This window comes from Pan troglodytes, chromosome 6 (assembly GCF_028858775.2).
Source record: "Pan troglodytes isolate AG18354 chromosome 6, NHGRI_mPanTro3-v2.0_pri, whole genome shotgun sequence".
NCBI lineage: Eukaryota > Metazoa > Chordata > Mammalia > Primates > Hominidae > Pan > Pan troglodytes.
Window position 1 is genome coordinate 143,693,832 of NC_072404.2, and position 26,664 is coordinate 143,720,495.

At 45.0% G+C, this 26,664-nt stretch overlaps 1 protein-coding gene across 2 annotated transcripts in view; it reads right to left on the reverse strand.

The window, feature by feature from the left end:
• Positions 1-376: 376 nt before the first annotated feature.
• Positions 377-26,664, reverse strand: part of RBM28 (RNA binding motif protein 28) — a 64,005-nt gene continuing 37,717 nt past the window's right edge. Inside the window, exon 20 of one of the 2 annotated variants that reach the window (XM_024358032.3) lies at positions 377-1,309. Coding sequence is in view for 1 of the 2 variants with exons in the window: in XM_016958106.4 (XP_016813595.1) it covers positions 1,256-1,309 (54 nt within the window). In the remaining variant the exon portion in view is untranslated. The remainder of the gene's footprint in view (positions 1,310-26,664) is intronic. The other variant, XM_016958106.4, reaches the window with a different exon arrangement.

A 26,664-nucleotide genomic window follows, 5' to 3' on the forward strand; every position in this document is an offset into this window, starting at 1 on the left:
TGGATTACACTTATTGACTTGCATATGTTGAACCAGCCTTGCCTCCCAGGGATAAAGCCAACTTCATCGTGGTGTATAAGCTTTTTGATGTGCTGCTGGATTCAGTTTGCCAGTGTTTTATTGAGGATTTTCACATTGATGTTCTTCAGGGATATTGGCCTGAAGTTTTCTTTTTTTTTTTTTGCTGTGTCTCTGCCAGGTTTTAGTATCAGGATGATGCTGGCCTCATAAAATGAGTTAGGGAGGTGTCCCTCCTTTTCAATTGTTTGGAATAGTTTCAGAAGTATTGGGGGAACCCGCCCCCAATATTTCAACATAGGTTCTTTCTATTTTCCCTAAGTGTTGGCTGGTCTGAGAAATAAAGAGTACAAAGAGAGGAATTTTACAGCTGGGCTGCTGGGGGTGACATCACATAGCGGTAGGACCGTGATGCCAACCTGAGCTGCAAAACCAGCAAGTTTTTATTAGGGATTTCAAAAGGGGAGGGGGTGTACAAACAGGGAGTAGGTCACATGCTTTAAGGGGTAAAAAGCAGAGCAAAGATCACATGCTTCCAAGGAAACAGGGCAAGGACAAAATCAGAACTCCCGATAAGGGTCTACGTTCAGCGGTGCACATATAGTCTTGATAAACATCTTAACAGAAAACAGGGTTCAAGAGCAGAGAACCAGTCTGACCTCAAATTTACCAGGGTTGGGGTTTCCCAATCCTAGTAAGCCTGATGGTACTGCAGGAGACCAGGGCCTTATCTCAACCACTTAAGACAGACACTCCCAGAGCCTTATTTCAGGCCTTATCTCAACCACTTAAGACAGACACTCCCAGAGCAGCCATTTATAGACCTCCCCCAAGGGATGCAATTATTTTCCTAGGGTCTTAATATTAATATTTCTTGCTAGGAAAGAATTTAGCGATATCTCTCCTACTTGCACGCCCGTTTATAGGCTCTCTGCAAGAAGAAAATATGGCTCTTTTTGCCTGACCCTACAGGCAGTCAGACCTTATGGTTGTCTTCCCTTGTTCCCTAAAATCACTGTTATTCTGTTCTTTTTCAAGGTGCACTGATTTTATATTGTTCAAACACACGTTTTACAATCAATTTGTACAGTTAATGCAATCATCACAGTGATCCTGAGGTGACGTACATCCTCAATTTACAATGATAACAGGATTAAGAGATTAAAATAAAGACAGGAGTAAGAAATTATGAAAGTATTATTTGGGAACTGATAAATGTCCATGAAATTTTCACAATTTATGTCCTCTGCCACGGCTCCAGCCAGTCCCTCCATTCCAGGTCCCTGAATTCCTGCAACACAGAAGGAATGGTACCAGTTCCCTTTTGTACCTCTGGTAGAATTTGGCTGTGAATCGTCTGGTCCTGGGCTTTTTTTGGTTGATAGGCTATTAATTACTTTTTTTTTTTTAAAGATAGGGTCTCACTCTGTTGCCCAGTCTGGGGTGTAGTGGCACAGTCTCAGCTCACTGAAACCTCCACCTCCCAGTTCCAGTGATCCTCCCATCTCAGCCTCCTGAGTAGCTGGGATTACAGGCATGTGCCACCACACCCAGCTAATTTTTGTATTTTTAGTAGAGACAGAGTTTTACCATGTTGGTCAGGCTAATCCTGGCCTCAAGTGATCCACCCACCTTGGCCTCCCAAAGTGCTGGGACTACAGGTGTTAGCCACTGAGTCTGGCCTCATATTCAGATTCTTGTGAGAATACTTATACCACAAGAATGGGCAAACACTACAAATCAGGGCTTTCCCCACCTCCTCTAGAGCCTGTTGTTAAGCATCTGCCAGCACACCACTGGGTTGGCCTGCTTGTCAGAGTCTGAGGATGTGGAGTGTGGTCTTTGAGGAGGACGGAAGCAAGAGCTGAACTAGGAGCAGCAGGGTTGCCGGATGCTGCTGCAGGCCCAGCTGAGGGAGGAGACCACAGCTGGACAGGGCCAGGCCTGCTGGCATTAGCAAACGCCATTGGCTGCATTTGTTTAGGACTGGAGTTTTGCCAGGTGCCTGTAAGGGAAGAACAATGGGGAGAGGGAGTTTAGAATGGAAAGAGTTAGTGTTTGGTGCTGGAGCATGGATTTGAGATGGAAAGGGAGAGATGTGGAGAAACAGAGATTGAGGGATGGGCATGGAGGTGTCCATGGGCTGAAAGTCCCAAAGAGCCAGAGGAACAGTGTGTCACAGGTGACTGAGCTAATCTGCTAGAGTGGAGGCTGCAGTCAGGTGCATGGCTGAATGTGCTGTTTCCTGGCAGGTGGGTGGCCCCTCCAGGTGCACAGCATGGCCGCTGGCATGGGCTGAGGCAGATGGAGGAAAGGGCCCTGAGGATGAGGAGTGAAGGAGGTGAGCGGTCAGGAGCTGGATGGGATGTGTCCAGGGAGGCTGATGAATCCTGGGGTTGTGGCAGGACTTGGAGCAGAGAAGGACAAGTAGAGAGGGAGAGGGAAGAATAGAGAAGGGAGAGAGTGAGGGAAGAGGAGGGGAGGGAGAGAAGAACCCAAGGGAAGAGAAAGAAAAACATTTATTTTGGGCAGAGGCAGGAAAGGGAAACTAATGTGTCAGGTTTGAGGCTGTTTGGGGGCATCATTTAGTGATAGTAAATGCCTCTATTTTAATCAATAAGGCTAAAGGACTTGATTGAGAATCTAAACCACCCCAGGGACCAGGCTAAATGTCTCCATTTGCAATTCTTAAATTGTCATAAGAGTCTGAAATGATCAGACTCTTCAGAGGTGTCCCAGATCACAGGACAAAGGGTACCCAAGAAAATGAAGAGTGGCTGGGACAGTTCACAGGGCCCAACCCGGATGGCAGCCGCACACAGCTCCTGGCCTGAGACTAATCTGAGAGAGGAGGCTTCAGAGGAAAAGGGTTGAGACCAGAAGGCAGGGGGTGGGACCAGATCTCAACTAGAAAAGTCTGATCCCTCCAAGGACCCAAATGGGGACCCAGGAAATTCTCTCAGTCAGCCCAGAGAGTGAAAGAATGATGAAGGTTCTTTCAAGTTGCAGAAATCATGTTTTTCTTACTCAAATGTGGATTTGCTATACCCAGCCCAGTGTCTCATATAGAGCAGGTGCTCAATAAGTATTTGTATAATTAAGCAAAATTGATTTTAAAGAAATAAGAAGAGGGTGTGTGCATGTTTCAACCTATCGGTTGGAGACCTGATATGTTCCCCTTCCAGACAGATTTTAAATTTAAGGGGCATCTGTTCTCAGGATCTCCTGGAGCTGTGTCATGGAAAGAAAAAAAAAAAAGAAAAAAAGTTTAAAATGGAGAAGAAAGAAGGTATCAGTACAGTTAACTCTCTAATAGAGGACTCCCAGCTCTCAGTTGATGGTTTTCTTCTTCTTCTTCTTTTTGTTTTTTAGTTTTGTTTTTTGTTTGAGGGGTGGGGCTTGAGAAAGAGAGCCATGACTTTTGAGCAGTCATGATCACAGCTCACTGCAGCCTCCAACTCCCAGGCTCACACAAGCATCCCACCTCAGCCTCCTGAGTAGCTGGGCCTACAGGCGTGCACCACCACACTGGCTAATTTTTAAAATTTTTTGTAGAGATGAGGTCTTACTATGTTGCCCAGGGTGGTCTCAAACTCCTGGCTCAAGCGATCCTCCTGCCTTGGCCTCCCAAAGTGCTGGGATTACAGGTGTAAGCCACTGCATCTGGCCCAGTGGATAGCATTCTATTCTCTTCGTGGAGAATAGGTGGGAAGAGCCTTCCTTTGCTTCTTAAATGACCCTGACCCTGCTGTGCAGCAAGCGCAGCTGGCCACACATGTAGCCCTCACTCAGCTACTGCAACAGCTCTGAGTGCTGGGCACCGTGCTGAGCACTTTCCAAGTAGCTGGACTTGCTTCAGCCTCACACAGCACTCAGAGAGGAGGTTATTACCATTTCGTGTATAAATCAGCACCTTCAGGTCAGAGAGGATGCAGGGTGACACCACTGGCCAGGGTGGGCCTGAGCCACCAGCCTTCTTTCAGTCCTCAGAGCCTGGGCCCACCACCCATCATTGCCTGCCACAAATGATGGACTGTAGTCACAGCAGTCGCCCTCTTCTCCTCACCTGCTTGGAGGTGGTGCCCACCGATCCCTTTGGACAAGCACCTGCCCTCTCTGGTCACAAAGCCAAATCACTCTCTTGTCCTGTAGGTAGAGGCAGGGCATGAAAAACCCCAAAAATTCCACTTTGAAAAGAACTTCATTTTGCAGCAAAGGGAGGGGTGGAGGGAGGAGAGAAGTATAGAAAATGATTCAGAAACAGCTGAACTTTGAAAAACAGAAGAAAAATCTCTCAGGCGCTGCAGAGAAGTGCAGTTTTAAATGAAGACTTGCCAAGGGACTGAAAAATTGCTTATGAGCGAGGACATCGGCTCAGGGAGCAGCTGAACTGACAGGAAAGACAGAACTGCTGGGATGACAGTTTGTCCAGCAGCAGCAAAGGAAACTTGAGCACACTCTTAGTCACTGGATTTCAGGAGGCCACTGAATTCTACAACCACTAAATAGCATGACTGCGAAATATGATCGATTCCAAATATGATAGCCACTGAGTCCTATGGGGCTAATACCTGAAACTAAATACTAGAGTAACTAAATATTACAGATATGAAATACTATGTGTCCTAAATACTACAGCCACTTAATTCTACAGCCACGAATACTGTAGCAACTGAACCTACATCTCAGATGTAAAATACTGGTTGTTATGACTCCAGTACACTGGGCTGAAGGAAAATCAGTAACTTTGTTAAAAGAATAACAGCCTTGGCGGGGCGTGGTGGCTCATGCCTGTAAGGGAGCCTGGGAGGCCGAGGCGGGCGGATCACCTGAGGTCGGGAGTTTGAGACCAGTTTGGCCAACATGGTGAAACCCTGTCTCTACTAAAAATACAAAAATTAGCCCAGTGTGGTGCTGCATGCCTGTAATCCCAGCTACTCAGGAGGCTGAGGCAAGAGAATCACCTGAACCTAGGAGGCGGAGGTTGCAGTGAGCCGAGAACACGCCACTGCACTCCAGCCTGGGTGACAGAGCCAGACTCCATCTCAAAAAAAAAACAAAACAGCTTTGGTCCCTGCATTCACCTGTTGGCCCCGCTGTCAGCTGGGGCTGGAGGGAGGAGGAAAGGAGAAATGTATGATGAATTCAATTCAATTCCATGAAGGCCAGAAGCCTCCCTCTCCTTCCTAGGGCCTCCACTGCGTGAGAGCCTCTGTCTGGGCCTGGCAGCCATCTCACAGTCCCCCAGTCCCCGCCCAATCTAGCTTGGGAAGGGGTGTAAAACTCCTTTCCAATGTGGCTGTTTCTTTGACACACAAATCTGATGGCAATGAACTCCCAGAAAAGGCCCCCCAGTCCAGCAAGTGTGGTAGATGCTGGGGGAGGAAAGGAGAAAGGTTTCCAGAAAGCGTGATTGCTGAGCTGAGAATCAGCTGGAAGGAGGAGAGAGAAGGTGGCATTCTGGAGAGAAGCACAAAAAGGAGAAATCGCATATGAGTGGCAAAACCCAGCAGAGCTCTCTGTTGCTGAAGCCTGAAGTTTTAAGTTAGAAGAGCAGGGAAATTTGGTCAAGCAAGCGTGGACCCAATGGGCAGAGTTCTTAGTGCATCAGGCTAAAGTTGAGCCTTTATTCCACAGTTGATGGGCAGCCACCATGAGGCTTTAGGTCAGGGAGAGGGCGACATGCCTGTTAGGGAGGTGACTCTGGCCAAGGCTGGAGTTTGAGATGGCTGGTGTGGAAACCATGGCACCTGTCCAGGGCAAGAAGATTGAGAATCTGGGCAAATGTGCTGGCAACAGGCAGGTCGAGATGGGGCGGTCTCAGGAATTATTTAGGAGTAACATTTTACACCCTCCCCAAGAATCGGCAGAGCTTGGCCAGTGACATGGCATAGAGGTGAGAGCGGAGAAGTCTACAACGGAAGTGTCTAGTGTGGATGATTGTGGATCATGGTGCCACAAACTGGGACAGATGATGTAGGAAAAAGAGTGAGCCAGAAAGTGTTTCATTTCCCTGTATTCCTGCATTAAAAACCTCCCTAAAATGTGGCCTTAAATAACAATTTATTATTTCTCATGATTGTGTGGGCCAAGAAATGGTCAGGGCTCAGCAGGGCAGTTTTGCTCCACACAGCTTTACCTGGGGCCATTCTCTTGACTGTGCCCAGCCAATGGCTGGTCTGGAAGGTCCATGTGTCCCTCACATGCTCAGCACCTTGGTGCTCCTCCACATGGCCCCTCTCTCTCCAAGTGGCTAGCTTGGGCTTCCTCACAGCATGGTGGTCTTAAGATAGCTGAACTTCTTCAATGGGGTGGCCTCCCAGAGGGTGTATTCTAAGAATCAAAGGCAGATGCTCTATATCTTCCAAGTCCCAATCTCAGAAATGACACAAAGTTACTCTGCCACATTCTATTGGGTACAAGAAGTCACTGATCCAGTCCATATTTAAGAAAAGGAGAAACAGCCTCCAACTCTGAATGGAAGGAGTAGCAAAGAACGTGTGGCCATTTTAACCCACCACAGTGGGTGCAGTGAATGCTGTGAGGCGCCACCCAGGTGCCCCTTCAGAATGGAGGCATTTGGTTCCCTGAGGGCGTATTTGCTGCTCATACCCGGGTCCCTCTCCAGGAACTGTCCTCCCCTAAAGTCACATCCCCTTTCCAAGGAGAGTCGCCATCCAGTGACTGGTGGGTGCGGGCATACCAGAGCCCAGATCCCAGAGTCTCTCTGGGGCAATTCTGAAGGATCATCTCAGCTCTAGAGCTGTGAGACCAGCTGATGGCTCCGTGTGCCGAAGTTCAAGTTCTCCCTCTGCCTGGTCTGCTTTCCTCACTCCCTTTGGATGCTTCTCCCGAGTCCTCCCCAGTCATCTCCTGCACTTAAATGCACCTCACAGCATTTGCCAAGAACCTGCCCAAGGTTGAGGAATCTGACCTCCACCAAGAGGCTGAGCTCTGACTGGGTGTGTAGCGGTTGGACAGCCTCTGCAACAGTCAGAGCCTCCACAGTGGGCAGGGTTTGGGAGGCTGGAGGCTGGAGTCTGAGGGAGACATCTGGGCCTGTGATGGAGTCAGCAGAGTAAGGGGATCGGGAGGCTGAGGTGAAAACCACGTGAACATTTACTCAAACAATCTGCTAATGGTTTTTTTTGTTTGGTTGGTTTTTTTGTTCGTTTGTTTTTTGAGACAGAGTCTCACTTTGTTGCCCAGGCTGGAGTGCAGTGGTGTCATCTCGGCTCACTGCAACCTCCGCCTCCTGGGTTCAAGCGATTCTCCTGCCTCAGCCTTCCAAGTAGCTGGGGTTACAGGTTCCCACCGCCACACCCGGCTTATTTTTGTATTTTTAGTAGAGACAGGGTTTCACCATGTTGGCCAGGCTGGTGTCAAACTCCTGACCTCAAGTGATCCTCCCACTTCGGCCTCCCAAAGTGCTGGGAATACAGGTGTGAGCCATGCACCCAGCTGAAATCCGCTAATGTTAATTATCTGATTGTTTCCAATTTTCATTATTATAAATATAATACATGGCCTGATACCTAAATTCTTACATTCACAGTTCTGATCATTTTTTTTCCTCGTATTTTTAGAGACTATGTCTCACTAGGTCTTGCTAGGCTGGTCTTGAGCTCCTAGACTCAAGCAATCCTCCTGCCTAAGCCTCCTGAGTAGCTGGAATTACAGGCGTGCACCACTGCACCTGGCTCTGATCTCTTTTTTTAGTGAAAGATTTTGAGTGAAATAATGAATTAAAGAATATGAGCATTCTTGAGGCTACCAGGATTTTCCAAGGCCCCTTTGCACACCGCATTTACATGGCATTCTCCTTCAGCCAAATTCCTTAAATTCACAAGAGGCCTGATTTAGGGAAGGTCACTGATTCAGCTGGAGAGTTAATTATTCATTTGAATTGGTTTATGCAAAAAGCTCCAGAGAGCCCACAAGAATAAATTGAAAAGCTATTAGAACTAACAGGCAAATTTAATAAAGTGGCTGGATGCAAAATTCAATAGCTTCCTCATCAACTAGAAATAACCAATTAGAAGATACAATGGGGGTGGGTGGATGGGGAAGCAGAGATAGCAACAATAACAAAAACACCTCAAATCTACTGCACCAGTGTTAGAAATGGAAACTATCTCTTATAACTTTGTAGACTTTTTTAGAAACCCATGAAATAATTAATTCAATGGGAAATCATGCCATGTTCCCAAATGGAAAGGCTGCATGTGCTGCAGAGTTGACCTGTAGGTTGAACACAATCCAATTAAAAGTCCAAGGAGATTTGCTGCTTTGTTGTTGTTAAGCATACCACAGTTCTTCTAAAGTTTACTCAGAAGAAATACATAGGCAAGAATAGCTGAGGAAAAAAATGTGAAGATGAATAAGGAGGAATTTTGCTTTATCAGATATTAAATATACAATAAAGCTAAAATAATGAAAATAGTGTAGCCATGATGCAAGAATTAGCAGACACATCAGTGGGGTCATATCTACAAGCAGGAGTTCGCGTACAAGAGGCTTGTGTCTAATGAAGATGGAATCGCACTGCTGTGAGGTGAGGTGGCATTATTTGGTAAGTGGTACAGAGAAAATTGGTTAACGATTTGGGGGGAAATACTCTCACATCTCACATTCAAATAAGTACATTCTGTGTGGATGAGTTAAACGCTGTTATGGGTTGAACTATGTCCATAAAAAAAGATATGTTGAAGTCCTAACCCCCAGCACCTCAGAATGTGACCTTATTTGGAGACGGTTTCATTCCAGATGCAATTAATTATGCTAAATTGCAGTCATAGGAGAGTAGGGTAGGCCCCTAATCCAATATGACTTACATGCTTATAAGAAGATGGCATGTGGAGACAGAGGCAGGGACTGGAGCTCCATGCTGCTACCAGCCAAGGAAGTCTGGGGCTACCAGAAGCTGGAAGTGGCAAGGAAGCATCTTTCCTCTATGGGTTTCAGAGGGAGCGGCCCTGCTGACACTTTATCTCAGACTTCCAGCCTCCGGAGCTGTGAGACCATACATTTCTGTTGTTCTAAGCCACCCAATTTGTGGCACTTTGCTACAGCAGCCCTAGGACACTAATACAAATGTCTAATTATAGAACCATGTTAAAAATTCAGAGGAAATATAGGTAAAAAAATGTATATACTGTACTTGCAAAAGCAGTAAGAAACTTTGGGAATGATAGCAAGAGGAGTCTAAAAATTTTTAAAAATAAAACATTTTTTAAAAGCAGTAAGAACTTTATAAGCATAAAAGCAATGGAAAAAATCGAAAAGGAAAATCAAACTTTATATAAAAAATAGGTCTACCAAAATTAAAAGGTAAACAGCAAACTTGGAAATTGAACTGCTACAAAATGACAACATGGCCACTATTCTTAATGAGTAAGGAGAACCTTAAAACCCCACTGGAAAATTGGGTGAAGAAGACCAGGCATGGTGGCTTATGCCTGTAATCCCAGCACTCTGGGAGGCCAAGGTGGGCGGATCACCTGAGGTCGGGAGTTTGAGACCAGCCTGACCAACATGGAGAAACCCCGTCTCTACTAAAAATACAAAATTAGCCAGGCATGGTGGCACATGCCTGTAATACCAGCTACTCGGGAGGCTGAGGCAAGAGAATCGCTTGAACCTAGGAGGCAGAGATTGTGGTGAGCCGAGATCACGCCATTGTACTCCAGCCTGGACAACAAAAGCAAAACTCTGTCTCAAAAAAAACAAAAGAAAGAAAATTGGGTGAAGAAAATGGACAATTCACACAGAATACACATGACTATAAACATACAAAAGATCCAACCTTGCTAGTAATCAAATCCATATAAATAGAAGACACTTTTTGCCTTTCAAATTAACTTAATCATGAGAGGGTACAGTAAAACTTGTATCCTTGTATGTCCCTCCATAATACCATACATGGTATAAATTTCTACAATTTTTAGAATATAATCTGGTGCTATGTATAAAGAGGTTTTTAAAATTCATACCCTTTGACTCAGTAATTCTCCTTCTAAAAATCTATCTTAAGGAATTAATTAGAAAGTTAGGCCAATGTTTATCTACAAAGATGTTCATTGCTGGACAGTGGCTCATGCCTGTAATCCCAGCACTTTGGGAGGCTAAGGCAGGAGGATCACTTGAGCCCAGAAGTTTGAGACCAGTCTGGGCAACAAAGGGAGACCCCCATCTCTACAAAAAATAAAAAAATTAGCTGGGCATGGTAGCACACACTTGTGGTCCTAGCTTCTCGAGAGGCTGAGGTTGGAGAATCGCTTGAGCCCTGGAGTTCAAGGCTGGCAATGAACTATGATTACACCACTGCACTACAGCCTGGGTGACAGAGCAAGACTCTATCTCAAAAAACAACAAAAAGATGTTCATCACTGTATTATTTACAGTAATGAAAAATTAGAAACTGCCTCAATGTCTAAAGGGAATCATGGCACATCCATGTGATGTTAAATTATGCAACCATTAAAGGTGATGATTTCATTGTATTTAATGACATGGAAAATACAATTAAATGACATGGAACATTACACATATTTAACATTACATGGAACATCCATATAATGTTAAATTATGCAACCATTAAAGGTGGTGATTTCATTGTATTTAATGACATGGAAAATACAATTAAAATGTAAAATTCAAGAGCTCAGGATTACATGCATAGTATTATTAGCCAAATTTTATAAAACACATATCTACAGGGGAAAAAAAGTGTTAAAATCAGCCAAAATACTTATTGTTTCCTCTGGATACCATGATTTATAGATGGTTTTAATTGTTTTCATTCCAGTAAAATACATGTAACAAAATTTACCACTTTAACCATTTTTTAGTGTATAATTCAGTAGCATTAAGGACTTTCACAATATTAGGTAACCCATCACTGCTATAATTTTCCAGAATTTTTTCTTTCATCTTCCAGGACTTTTTCATCTTCCCACACTGAAGCTCTGTACCCATTAAACAATACCTCCCTCCCCATTGCCCCTTACCCTCAGCCTCTGGTAACGTCTGTGGCACTTTCTGTCGCTCACAAATCTGCCTAGTCTAGGTACTTCATACAAGTGGAATCATATTGTATTTTCCCTTTGTCTGGGTTATTTCACTTAGCACAGTGTTTTTAAGGTTCACCCATGTTGCAGCATGTATCAGAATTTCATTCCTTTCTATGGCTGAATAATGTTCCATTGTACATAACTTAAATATCCCATTTTGTTCATCCATTCATCTGTTGATGGACATTTGGGCTGTTTCCCCTTTTTAACTACTGTGAATAATGCTATGAACAGTGATGTACACATTTATGTTCACATCCCTGCTTCCAGTTCTTCTGAGTATATACTGAAGAGTGAAATTCCTGGATCATATGATATTTCTATTTTTAATTTTTGGAGGAATAGTTGGTTTTAAATTTTTAAAATTTTCTTGTGTGTTGCGGGAAGTCAGGGACCCCGAACGGAGGGACCGGCTGGAGCCACGGCAGAGGAACATGAATTGTGAAAATTTCATGGACATTTATCAGTTCCCAAATAATACTTTTATAATTTCTTATGCCTGTCTTTACTTTAATCTCTTAATCCTGTTATCTTCATAAACTGAGGATGTACGTCACCTCAGGACCACTGTGATATTTGTGTTAACTGTACAAAATGATTGTAAAACATGTGTGTTTGAACAATATGAAATCAGTGCACCTTGAAAAAGAACAGAATAACTGATTTTTAGGGAACAAGGGAAGACAACTATAAGGTCTGACTGCCTGTGGGGTCGGGCAAAAAGAGCCATATTTTTCTTCTTGCAGAGAGCCTATAAACGGACGTGCAAGTAGGAGAGATATCGCTAAATTCTTTTCCTAGCAAGGAATATTAATATTAATACCCTGGGAAAGGAATGCATTCCTGGGGGGAGGTCTATAAACAGCTGCTCTGGGAGTTTCTCTCTTATGCGGTTGAGATAAGGATTGAGGTATTCCCTGGTCTCCTGCAGTACCCTCAGGCTTATTAGGGTGGGGAAAAACTCCACCCTGGTAAATTTGTGGTCAGACCAGTTCTCTGGTCTCAACCCTGTTTTCTGCTGTTTAAGATGTTTATCAAGACAATACGGGGGGAGGAGCCAAGATGGCCGAATAGGAACAGCTCTGGTCTACAGCTCCCAGCGTGAGCGATGCAGAAGACAGGTGATTTCTGCATTTCCATCTGAGGTACCGGGTTCCTCTCACTAGGGAGTGCCAGACAGTGGGCCCAGGTCAGTGGGTGCAGCGCACCGTGCGTGAGCCGAAGCAGGGCGAGGCATTGCCTCACTGGGGAAGCGCAAGGGGTCAGGGAGTTCCCTTTCCTAGTCAAAGAAAGGGGTGACAGATGGCACCTGGAAAATTGGGTCACTCCCACCCGAATACTGCGCTTTTCCAACGGGCTTAAAAAACCACGCACCAGGAGATTATATCCTACACCTGGCTCGGAGGGTCCTACGCCCACGGAGTCTCGCTGATTGCTAGCACAGCAGTCTGAGATCAAACTGCAAGGCAGCAGCGAGGCTGGGGGAGGGGCGCCTGCCATTGCCCAGGCTTGCTTAGGTAAACAAAGCAGCCGGGAAGCTCCAACTGGGTGGAGCCTACCACAGCTCAAGGAGGCCTGCCTGCCTCTGTAGGCTCCACCTCTGGGGGCAGGGCACAGACAAACAAAAAGACAGCAGTAACCTCTGCAGACTTAAATGTCCCTGTCTGACAGCTTTGAAGAGAGCAGTGGTTCTTCCAGCACTCAGCTGGAGATCTGAGAATGGGCAGACTGCCTCCTCAAGTGGGTCCCTGACCCCTGACCCCTGAGCAGCCTAACTGGGAGGCACCCCCCAGTAGGGGCAGACTGACACCCCACACGGCCAGGTACTCCTCTGAGACAAAACTTCCAGAAGAACGATTAGACAGCAGCATTTGCGGTTCACGAAAAACCACTGTTATGCAGACACCGCTGCTGATACCCAGGCAAACAGAGTCTGGAGTGGATCTCTAGCAAACTCCAACAGACCTGCAGCTGAGGGTCCTGTCCGTTAGAAGGAAAACTAACAAACAGAAAGGACATCCACACCAAAAACCCATCTGTACATCACCATCATCAAAGACCAAAAGTAGATAAAACCACAAAGATGGGGAAAAAACAGAGCAGAAGAACCGGAAACTCTAAAAAGCAGAGCACCTCTCCTCCTCCAAAGGATCACAGTTCCTCACCAGCAATGGAACAAAGCTGGATGGAGAATGACTTTGACAAGTTGAGAGAAGAAGGCTTCAGACGATCAAACTACGAGCTACAGGAGGAAATTCAAACCAAAGGCAAAGAAGTTACAAACTTTGAAAAAAATTTAGACGAATGTATAAGTAGAATAACCAATACAGAGAAGTGCTTAAAGGAGCTGATGGAGCTGAAAGCCAAGGCTCGAGAACTACGTGAAGAATGCAGAAGCCTCAGGAGCCGATGCAATCAACTGGAAGAAAGGGTATCAGCGATGGAAGATGAAATGAATGAAATGAAGCGAGAAGGGAAGTTTAGAGAAAAAAGAATAAAAAGAAATGAACAAAGCCTCCAAGAAATATGGGACTATGTGAAAAGACCAAATCTACGTCTGATTGGTGTACCTGAAAGTGACGGGGAGAATGGAACCAAGTTGGAAAACACTGCAGGATATTATCCAGGAGAACTTCCCTAATCTAGCAAGGCAGGCCAACATTCAGATTCAGGAAATACAGAGAATGCCACAAAGATACTCCTCGAGAAGAGCAACTCCAAGACACATAATTGTCAGATTCACCAAAGTTGAAATGAAGGAAAAAATGTTAAGGGCAGCCAGAGAGAAAGGTCAGGTTACCCACAAAGGGAAGCCCATCAGACTAACAGCTGATCTCTCGGCAGAAGCTCTACAAGCCAGAAGAGAGTGGGGGCCAATATTCAACATTCTTAAAGAAAAGAATTTTCAACCCAGAATTTCATATCCAGCCAAGCTAAGCTTCATAAGTGAAGGAGAAATAAAATACTTTACAGACAAGAAATGCTGAGAGATTTTGTCACCACCAGGCCTGCCCTAAAAGAGCTCCTGAAGGAAGTGCTAAACATGGAAAGGAACAACTGGTACCAGCCACCGCTAAATCATGCCAAAATGTAAAGACCATCGAGACTAGGAAGAAACTGCATCAACTAACGAGCAAAATAACCAGCTAACATCATAATGACAGGTTCAAATTCACACATAACAATATTAACTTTAAATGTAAATGGACTAAATGCTCCAATTAAAAGACACAGACTGGCAAATTGGATAAAGAGTCAAGACCCATCAGTGTGTTGTATTCAGGAAACCCACCTCACATGCAGAGACACACATAGGCTCAAAATAAAAGGATGGAGGAAGATCTACCAAGCAAATGGAAAACAAAAAAAGGCAGGGGTTGCAGTCCTAGTCTCTGATAAAACAGACTTTAAACCAACAAAGGTCAAAAGAGACAAGGCCATTACATAATGGTAAAGGGATCAATTCAACAAGAAGAGCTAACTATCCTAAATACATATGCACCCAATACAGGAGCACCCAGATTCATAAAGCAAGTCCTGAGTGACCTACAAAGAGACTTAGACTCCCACACATTAATAATGGGAGACTTTAACACCCCACTGTCAACATTAGACAGATCAACGAGACAGAAAGTCAACAAGGATACCCAGGAATTGAACTCAGCTCTGCACCAAGTGGACCTAATAGACATCTACAGAACTCTCCACCCCAAATCAACAGAATATACATTTTTTTCAGCACCACACCACACCTATTCCAAAATTGACCACATAGTTGGAAGTAAAGCTCTCCTCAGCAAATGTAAAAGAACAGAAATTATAACAAACTATCTCTCAGACCACAGTGCAATCAAACTAGAACTCAGGATTAAGAAACTCACTCAAAACCGCTCAACTACATGGAAATTGAACAACCTGCTCCTGAATGACTACTGGGTACATAACGAAATGAAGGCAGAAATAAAGATGTTCTTTGAAACCAACGAGAACAAAGATACAACATACCAGAATCTCTGGGACACATTCAAAGCAGTGTGTAGAGGGAAATTTATAGCACTAAATGCCCACAAGAGAAAGCAGGAAAGATCCAAAATTGACACCCTAACATCACAATTAAAAGAACTAGAAAAGCAAGAGCAAACACATTCAAAAGCTAGGAGAAGGCAAGAAATAACTAAAATCAGAGCAGAACTGAAGGAAATAGAGACACAAAAAACCCTTCAAAAAATTAATGAATCCAGGAGCTGGTTTTTTGAAAGGATCAACAAAATTGATAGACCACTAGCAAGACTAATAAAGAAAAAAAGAAGAATCAAATAGACGCAATAAAAAATGATAAAGGGGATATCACCACCAATCCCACAGAAATACAAACTACCATCAGAGAATACTACAAACACCTCTATGCAAATAAACTAGAAAATCTAGAAGAAATGGATAAATTCCTCCACACATACACTCTCCCAAGACTAAACCAGGAAGAAGTTGAATCTCTGAATAGACCAATAACAGGAGCTGAAATTGTGGCAATAATCAATAGCTTACCAACCAAAAAGAGTCCAGGACCAGATGGATTCACAGCCGAATTCTACCAGAGGTACAAGGAGGAACTGGTACCATTCCTTCTGAAACTATTCCAATCAATAGAAAAAGAGGGAATCCTCCCTAACTCATTTTATGAGGCCAGCATCATCCTGATACCAAAGCCGGGCAGAGACACAACAAAAAAAGAGAATTTTAGACCAATATCCTTGATGAACACTGATGCAAAAATCCTCAATAAAATACTGGCAAACCAAATCCAGCAGCACATCAAAAAGCTTATCCACCATGATCAAGTGGGCTTCATCCCTGGGATGCAAGGCTGGTTCAATATACGCAAATCAATAAATGTAATCCAGCATATAAACAGAACCACAGACAAAAACCACATGATTATCTCAATAGATGCAGAAAAGGCCTTTGACAAAATTCAACAACCCTTCATGCTAAAAACTCTCAATAAATTAGTTATTGATGGGACGTATCTCAAAATAATAAGAGCTATTTATGACAAACCCACAGCCAATATCCTACTGAATGGGCAAAAACTGGAAGCATTCCCTTTGAAAACTGGCACAAGACAGGGATGCCCTCTCTCACCACTCCTATTCAGCATAGTGTTGGAAGTTCTGGCCAGGGCAATTAGGCAAGAGAAGGAAATAAAGGGTATTCAATTAGGAAAAGAGGAAGTCAAATTGTCCCTGTTTGCAGACAACATGATTGTATATCTAGAAAACCCCATTGTCTCAGCCCAAAATCTCCTTAAGCTGATAAGCAACTTCAGCAAAGTCTCAGGATACAAAATCAATGTACAAAAATCACAAGCATTCTTATACATTAATAACAGACAAACAGAGAGCCAAATCATGAGTGAACTCCCATTCACAATTGCTTCAAAGAGAATAAAATACCTAGGAATCCACCTTACAAGGGACGTGAAGGACCTCTTCAAGGAGAACTACAAACCACTGCTCAATTAAATAAAAGAGCATACAAACAAATGGAAGAACATTCCATGCTCGTGGGTAGGAAGAATCAATATTGTGAAGATGGCCATCCTGCCCAAGGTAATTTATAGATTCAATGCCATCCCCATCAAGCTACCAATGACTTTCTTCACAGAATTGGAAAAAACTACTTTAAAGTTCATATGGAACCAAAAAAGAGCCCGCATCGCCAAGTCAATCCTAAGCCAAAAGAACAAAGCTGGAGGCATCACGCTACCTGACTTCAAACTATACTACAAGGCTACAGTAACCAAAACAGCATGGTACTGGTACCAAAACAGAGATATAGATCAATGGAACAGAACAGAGCCCTCAGAAATAATGCCGCATATCTACAACTATCTGATCTTTGACAAACCTGAGAAAAACAAGCAACGGGGAAAGGATTCCCTATTTAATAAATGGTGCTGGGAAAACTGGCTAGCCATATGTAGAAAGCTGAAACTGGATCCCTTCCTTACACCTTATACAAAAATCAATTCAAGATGGATTAAACACTTAAACGTTAGACCTAAAACCATAAAAACCCTAGAAGAAAACCTAGGCATTACCATTCAGGACATAGGCACGGGCAAGGACTTCATGTCTAAAACACCAAAAGCAATGGCAACAAAAGCCAAAATTGACAAATGGGATCTAATTAAACTAAAGAGCTTCTGCACAGCAAAAGAAACCACCATCAGAGTGAACAAGCAACCCACAAAATGGGAGAAAATTTTCGCAACCTACTCATCTGACAAAGGGCTAATATCCAGAATCTACAATGAACTCAAACAAATTTACAAGAAAAAACAAACAACCCCATCAAAAAGTGGGCGAAGGACATGAACAGACACTTCTCAAAAGAAGACATTTATGCAGCCAAAAAACACATGAAAAAATGCTCACCATCACTGGCCATCAGAGAAATGCAAATCAAAACCACAATGAGATACCATCTCACACCAGTTAGAATGGCGATCATTAAAAAGTCAGGAAACAACAGGTGCTGGAGAGGATGTGGAGAAATAGGAACACTTTTACACTGTTGGTGGGACTGTAAACTAGTTCAACCATTGTGGAAGTCAGTGTGGCGATTCCTCAGGGATCTAGAACTAGAAATACCATTTGACCCAGCCATCCCATTACTGGGTATATACCCAAAGGACTATAAATCATGCTGCTATAAAGACACATGCACACATATGTTTATTGCGGCACTATTCCAATAGCAAAGACTTGGAACCAACCCAAATGTCCAACAATGATAGACTGGATTAAGAAAATGTGGCACATATACACATATGCAGCCATAAAAAATGGTGAGTTCATGTCCTTTGTAGGGACATGGATGAAATTGGAAATCATCATTCTCAGTAAACTATCGCAAGAACAAAAAACCAAACACCACATATTCTCACTCATAGGTGGGAATTGAACAATGAGAACACATGGACACAGGAAGGGGAACATCACACTCTGGGGACTATTGAGGGGTGGGGGGAGGGGGGAGGGATAGCACTGGGAGATATACCTAATGCTAGATGACGACTTAGTGGGTGCAGCGCACCAGCATGTCACATGTATACATATGTAACTAACCTGCACATTGTGCACATGTACCCTAAAACTTAAATAATTAAAAAAAAGACAATACGCACACAGTTGAACATAGACCCTTATCAGTAGTTCTGTTTTGCCTTTTGTCTTGTTTCCTCAGAAGCATGTGATCTTTGTTCTGCTTTTTGCCCTTTGAAGCATGTGATCTTTGTACCTACTCCCTGTTTTACACCCCCTCCCCTTTTGAAACCCTTAATAAAAAACTTGCTGGTTTGAGGCTCAGGTGGGCATCACAGTCCTACCGATATGTGATATCACCCCCGGCAGCCCAGCTGTAAAATTCCTCTCTTTGTACTCTTTCTCTTTATTTCTCAGTCGGCCGACACTTATGGAAAATAGAAAGAACCTATGTTGAAATATTGGGGGTGGGTTCCCCCAATACTTCTGTATTTTTCAGATTCTCTTTACTGAGCATATATTATTTTTATAATCAGAAAAAAAAGAACGGATTTATTTTCAAATGCCCCCCATTGCTTTTCTTTAAATATACAGAATATATTCTTTACATATAAAACACTGCTCCTTCAGAGCCAAGCAAAGGATCACTCATTTTCCCCTTAACTGAGAGCAAGGGCTGCACATGAACAAAACGCCTGCTTTAAAATGTACCCATGGCCGGATGCTGTGGCTCACACTTATAATCCCAGCACTCTGAGAGGCTAAGGTGGGTGGATCACTTGAGCTCAGGAGTTTGAGACCAGCCTGGGCAACGTGGCGAAACTCTGTCTCTATAACAAATACACCAAAAATTAGCTAGGCATGGTGGTGTGTGCCTGTAGTCTCAGCTATTTGCAAGGCTGACGTGGGAGGATCACTAGAGCCCAGGAGGTCGAGGCTGCAGTGACCTGTGAATACACCACTGCACTCCAGCCTGGGAGACAGAGTGAGACCCTCTCTCTCAAAAAAAAAAAAAAAATTTACCCATATTTGTCTTCATCAGGTATGGTAAGATGACAGACACAGAGAAAACTATCTCTGCAAGAAGAGTTTGTTATGCAGTTCCCAGGAGGAGAGGTGTGTCACGCCTTGCAGGGCCACACAGGAAGAACTTGGGTCAGCCAAGAAGCAGAGGGGTTGAGGGAAAAGCACGATCCAGCGCCTTTAATGTAGTTTCCAGCAGAAAGGCAAGGCAAGGCAGGGAAGCAGGCTTAGGATTGGCTAATCTGTATAACTTTGGCAGGTCCTGGCTATAGGGATGGTCCCTAGTTGTCCCAGGCCTGGCCCTGGAGTGATTTAGGGCAGGGGGAATATTGGCTTGCTGTGTCAGAGTTTGATAAAGGAGGTGACTGGGGGTATGCACTCTGGATTGACTGGTTTGCATACGAAAGGCACGCTCGACCAAGTTGTTTACTCTCTCCCCAAAGTAGCTAGCCCTGGGAGGGGCAGTCTCTCCAGGATAATGCATTATAAAAACAACAACAGCACCTGATTAGTATAATGACATATGTTTCTCTTCACAGCAGTTTGTAATAGCAAAGGTTGGAAACCGTTGAATGGGATTTCCATCACATAAAGAACTGGTTATGTAAATTATGTCACACTGATAGAATCCAATGAGCCTCCCTTCAGAGAGAGGCACCCTCATGGCCTAATTACTTCTTTAAGGCCCCCATCTCAATACTATCACATTGGCAATAACCTGAATTTTGGAAGGGACACATTCAAACCATAGCAGAGATGTAATCAAATTAAGATGAAATCATTGGGCTGGGCCTAAGCCAATATGACTGGTGTCTTTATAAGAAGAGGGAAATTTGGACATAGACCTATAGACACAGGGAGAAGATGGCCATGTGACAACGAGGCAGAGACTGCAGTGATGCATCTATATGCCAGGCAACGCCAAGAAATTCCTCAGAAGGAACCAACCTTGCCAACACTTTGATTTTAGACTTCTAGCCTCCAGAACCATAAGGTGATAAATTTCTGTTGTTTAAGCCACCCAGCCTGTGGTACTCTCTTACAGTAGCCCTAGCTGACTAATATAGGCCCTTTCTCAACTTTCCCTAGAAGCCCAGGTTTCCTTGCTACAACCCTGGCAGAGGCTTTGGCACGTTTCACCCCTCCTCTCTTTGTGATTGGTTTTCACAAAGAAGCTCAAAGTGGAGGAATGATCTCTGGACATGAAGCCTGAGGACCATGCAAGCTCCTTCCTGCCAGAGGCTCTGTTCTGGGTTCTACCTGACCTGGACTCTGAGGGCTCTGAGCAGGGAAGGGTTAGAACCCAGCATGGATCAAACATTTGAGATGAATCAGCACTGATAGCTGGAATGTGAGCTCCCAAGTGGCTTGAGCTCACTCTGCTCAGGACCCTCTGCAGCTCCTGGGGGAACACTGGCACAGACGGCTGCACAGTTAATATTCAGTTAACACCGGCTGGCTGAATGAAGGGCGAGCTATCTTGAGCCTGACTTTTCTGATCCTTCAATGAGCATGCTAACATCATCCAACCCCTGACCTTGTGGTGAGGATCAAAGACGTTAATGCCCACTAAACGCTTTCTACGATGCCTGGAAACAACTGTTTTCAATACTGTGCTATGCTTTAGTAAAGAAGGCTGTTCCCTGAGAGCAAAATTGGCAAGTGGGTCTCACCTCCCATGCTGACTCCAGTTGTTGGGTGCGGTTGCATGGATTGATGTCAAAAGCCTCCAGAGGCCCAGTCTGGGCCAGATGCAGGGACTGTCATGATCCCTTAGCAGTGTTTGCTCTGGAAAAGGAGGAACAGGGACCCGGGTGCCATCTCTTCACAGCGCTCCACCCCTAGGGCCTGCTTAAATGGCACAGCCAGCTCCTCAGAGAGACAAGACACACTCTCCTTCTGCCTGCAGTTGTGAGGAAAGAAGGGGCACTGAGGAGGATGGGTCACCCCGGGAGCAAAGCCTGGCTCATATCCTGGTATCCCTGCAGAGGCTGGAGTTGGGGCCAGCACCACCTGAGGACATGCAGCCTTCCCAGGATTCTGGCGTGTGTTCCCATCCCTAACAGGAAAGAAGTGGAAATTAGCCAATCACCCTGGAAGTGGGCAACCAGTCTTTCTCCCCTTTCCTGTGAATTCACTCAGGACACTGGGGACAAAAGACATCACAGACCCTATCTCCCGTACTCTTTTACAGTGGCTATTTCATTTAGTACTAGGGGGCTTTTTGCCTCTATTTTATAAATGAGCAAAGAGGACTGGAGGGTCTGAGTGATTTGTCCAGGGTCATCCTCTGTCCTTTGGCTTTTACCTGTGTCACCACAGCCTCCTGGGGAGATGGCTGTGAAAGTGGGCAAAGGGTGAGTCTCAGCTTCACGGGGCTGCAGCATCAGCAGCCTCTCTTGCCTGTCCGTCAGCACTGACAGGGGCAACACCTGGCCTGGCACAAGGCTCTCCGCTTCTTGCCCTCAGGACTTGGAGTCTCTTGGAAGGAGCCTCAGCCTTTCTCTTGGTTCCTGCTTTTGTCTCTAGCCTTCCTAGAGAAGCTCAGATCAGTTCACACCCCTCTACCCCCGACTACCCAGGAAAGGACATGATCCCTCATTAAGACCCAGCTATTGCCTAAGGGTCACCGAGGGCCTCAAACCCCAGAGGCTCTGTGGCAGGCACCTGGGAGCCCACTTGGCGGGCCTTGCCCTGGCCCAGACATCACAGACCACTGTCACTGCACTGGCTATTAAGTGCCTGCTCTCTACTAGGGATTCCTAGGGGGTGGCCAAGAGAAGGAAAGACACCCCCACAGGAAGGATGGGCCCAGAAACTGACTTTCCAAGGCTCCGACGAGGGGTCCTGAGGCACTCTATCGAAGTGCAAGTCCCTGAATCTGTGTCCCAAGCTCTGAAAATGCAAGAGGTGCTTGGAGCAAACAGGGAGTGTCCTGTCACCAAAGATCTGCAAGCAGAGAGGTGAGGGACTGCTTGCCTCCTACAGATTTCCCTTCTTTCTCTTCTTCTGGGCCTCTGGGCCGGAGACAGGCATTTTACTTGATGCGATCATCCTCAGCACATGCCTGACACATAGTAGGTGCTCAGTAATTGTTAGCTGTTGTTATTAACCATTATGTGAGTTTAGAGTGCCCGTCCTATTGCAGAGAGGGAGAGAGCAGAGACAAATGGTGATTCTAAGAACCCGTCCCCTTCCCTGGGACTCACTCCAGTGGCTGGTCGCCAGTTGCACCCACACGCAGCTGGCTGCGGGCAGGAGAGCTGGGCTCATTCGTTCTGGCAGCTGTCCCTGCAGATGAGGATCGAGGGTATGTGACTGCCTGAGCAGCCACTTCAATCCTAATGTCCCTTTAATAGCTCTCGTCAAATTGCCACAGCTCTCCCCAGAGATTTTCATGGCTATGGAAAATAAATAGCCATTATCTGACCTCCAGGGGAATGAAGATGTCTGCAGAATTCGGGGAAAAGCAGTTATAAAACTGAATAGAGCCAGCGCACCCTTTCCCTATTAGCAACCTCTAAGGGAGTCGTAGCTACTGCCTAGGAAATCACAAAATAAATGTATTCACTCCTCAAACTCTCTTTTTTCACCTATTAGTATGTATATGAGTACATTTGGCTTGTGGTAGATCAGGAGAGAGAAAGAAAGAAAAAACAACTACAAAAATATGTAATGATTAGTTAGTCCTGGGGTAGTGGGAAAAGAAGCTGGTCAAGTAAAGGGTTTAATCCTTTTTTTTTATTATTATTATTTTAGACGGGGTATCACTCTGTTGCCCAGGTTGGAGTACAGTGGTACAACCATAGCTCACTGCAGCCTCAAACTCCTGGGCTCAAGCAATCCTCCTGCCCCAGCCTCCCGAGCAGCTGGGACTACAGTGCACACCACCACACAAGGCTAATTTTTAAATTTTGGGCAGTTTTACTATGTTGCCCAGGCTGGTCCTGAACTCCTGGCCTCAAGGGATCCTCCCATCTCAGCCTCCCATAGTGCTGGGGTTACAGGTATGAGCCACCAAGCCCAGCTGGAAGTTTTTAAAACGTTTCAACATTCAAAGAATGTGAGAATGAAAATGCCCTTCCTTTTCTTACCACCTAATTTGGAAAAGAGAAACTATTTTTTTAATCCCAAAAACATTTGGTATAGCTGGCAAAAAGTGTTCTGTTCTTATATATGAGACAGTTCCTGAAATAGGCCCTAGAGACAGCACTCACAGCCAAGTGGGACCTTGCTCTGGTACTAGCTCAGGTGGCCAAGGGGTTTCAGGAGAGGGTCTGGACTTCCCCACATCTTGCTTTCATCAGCTCTAAGACTAGGTGGTGACATCTGCTTCTCAATAAACTTCACCGGGCTTGCTGTGAAGGTCACCTGAGATAAGAGACGTGAAAGGATGCTGAAGATGCAAAAGCCTAAGCCAGGCAGCCCTGCTTGGCCTGGCCTCCTGGAAAGGGGCAATGCCCCAGCCCAGCACACAACCAGGGCCTCATGATGACAATTCTGCAAAACTGGTCCTTGGCTGGTCCTCCCTTGCCAGGATGAGACTGTGCAAAGCCCCACCCACAGGCAGCTGCTCCAGGTGTCGTTTAAGGGCTCCAAATTCCTTCCAACTAAAAGTATCTTTCCATCCCTATTGGTATAGTGGTTAGGGGAAAAAAAATTAAAAGAAAATGAACAATGTATTTTCCACGTCAAGATGCCTGAACTTCCCATAACAGCTGTCACTTTGAGAAGCCATAAGAGAAAGGGCCAGGTCTCCATAAGTCATTATTCTTACCAGGTGGGGTCAACTTCCTCTATTAACACCCATGCACGTATCAGAAGCTACCCATGAAAGGCCAAGGGCCTACAGCAAAGCTCCCACGACTGGAAAGTATTTAAGCATAAGGAACAGAATAGTTTCGAGGGAAGGATAAGAAAGAGAGTCTGGAAGGCTGGGCAGAACACTACTTGGACAACTAAAAAAGGAAGTGGGGACATCCCAAAGAGTGGGCTGGCCACTCCCAGAACCTGTGTAAGCAGGAAACAAAAAGCATTTGTTGCTGGTAAATGCTTAACAACTGGCTCTCTGGGATAAAAATGTATATATGTACAGAAATTTATTATAAATTTCATTGATAAAAATGATGTGCAGCACATAATTTATAAATAATAAAATATACAATGCCATTTATTGTAATTCTAGAAAAGTTTTTTACAGAATGCTTTCGTTGATTTTTGCTGACTCTTGTATCCAACCTGTTTGCAATTCAACCATGATATGACACAACCAGACTACAAATAAATGTTTGTTACTATCTGATTCAGCAAAGCAGTCACTCATTTCATGGAATGGATATGGGCTGTTACTCAGTGAAAAGACACATGAGATGGTTCAGTGCTAACTCACCCTTCTGACAGAAAATGCCAGAAAGTTTCCATCCCATTGACAGGCTTGGAGTCTTGAGTACCATCTGGGTGGGTGGAGCTGGCACTGGCACGATACCTCTCCACTGCTATCCTGACAGAGATGGGGCATGTGCTTCCCAGGGCCACTTGCCAACCCAGGGAGGTTTTCCATCTTGCTGGTTTGGTGAGGGAGGCTGCTTTCAGATTTCAAGTGGACACTGCTGGCCTGGATAGGGCTGAGGGGCTCTGCCTCCAAGAGGTGTTCTTCGCTTTGTGGCATTACCTCTCTGAAGTACTTTAGAGTACTTTACAGGCCTGCTTTACTCCTCAGAATCCTGCTGCAGAGCTGAGGGCTGGATAATTTCATGTTCTCTGGCAACTGATGGCCACTGTGGTACCAGAGGAGGGATGTATGTCAGGGCACTTTCAAAAGTATGTTATTAGAAAGTTGAGCATCACGGCCGGGCACGGTGGTTCATGCCTGTAATCCCAGCACTTTGGGAGGCCGAGGTGGGTGGATCACCTGAGGTCAGGAGTTCGAGACCAGCCTGGCCAACACTGGTGAAACCCCGTCTCTACTAAAAATACAAAAATTAGCTGGGCGTGGTGGCGCACGCCTGTAATCCCAGCTACTCCGGAGGCTGAGGAAGAACTGCTTGAACCTGGGGGGTGGAGGTTGCAGTGAGCTGAGATCGCGCCACTGCACTCTAGCCCTGGGCAACAAGAATGAAACTGTCTCAAAAAAAAAAAAAAAAAAAAGTTCTGCATCAATCCTGTTGTCTCACTGTAAATAGCATAAGAACAATGTTCTGGCCCCTCCCTCCACTTGAGGTGCCAGGTTCTACGACAGGGTCTTCCCCACCATGGACCAGAATACAAGATAGCATTTTTTCTGCAGTAGTATCCAAAGCAAAAATTTCATCAGAAGGATGGCATTGGAGTCTCTTTCAGTTGAAAAGTGCATGCAGACAATTGAGTGTCAGATCCAGGGGAGAGGAAAAGGCGGCAGAGAACTAGGGAGACAGGTCGAGAGTAAGGAGATGAAGAGACATTTGAGACTGAATTTTTTCTTTTTGTAGAGGTGGGATCTTGCTATGTTGCCCAGGCTAGTCCTGAACTCCTGGGCTCAAGTGATTCTCCCACTTTGACCTCTCAAAGTGCTGGGATTACAGGCATGAGCCACCATGCCAAGCCGAGGGAACCTGTTTCTTACAGCTGGGTTTTTTGCACATCCAGACTTCACATCCCGCCTTGTGCATACAGACTGGGAGTCCCTTGGGTAGCAGGGGGCAGGAATGGGATTGGCTTTGGCCATGAGGCAGATTAAGCAACACCTAAGGGGAGCTGCTAGTGGACCAAGGCCCAGACCACAGTGCAGGGGAGAGGGAGAAAAGGGGTGGAAGAGTGACAGGAACTGACATTTTTTGAGCAGTTACTATGAGAGGAATAAAACTGGACAAGAAAGACAGAGAAAATACATAAAACAAGGACAGGTTGTTCGGCATCTCTTCAGGAGATGACTGTCTGGTACATCCTTTACCACCATTATCCTCAATCACCAATCACTAAGCATTGCCATGTAGCAGGCCCAGGGGCTGGGACTATGGGAGCTAGTTCTTATAAGTGGCTCATGATCTACTTGGGAAGGCAAGACCTAAAGAAATGACAAGTAAGCCACAATGGCATATGCTTTGTCGAATGAGAGGGTACCAATCAGTGAGTGTGCCGGGGACTTAGAGGAAGGGGTCACAATGCCCTGGGATGGCTGAGGTCCCCAGGGAGATGTTGGGCCTTGAGCCAGAACTTGAGTGCTGGATAGCACTTGAGTGGAAAGGAGGGGCACAGAGACTGTCCAGATTGGAATGGATAAGGCATAGCAGAAAGTACATAGGTGGTACACTCAAGGCACTGTGAACAGCAGTTTATTATTATTTTTTCCTTCATGCTGTCTTTTGGGGTCCTTAGGAAATGACTCTGTTGTCCTTCACAAGCCCAGCTAGGCCCTGGAACAAATGGCCTTTAGAGAGTTCAACAGTATGAAACTCCTACTACAAGTAAATCAATGTTAGGTGTTGTGGGGTATGTGGAAAAGTGAAAAAATAATAGTCCCTGCCTTG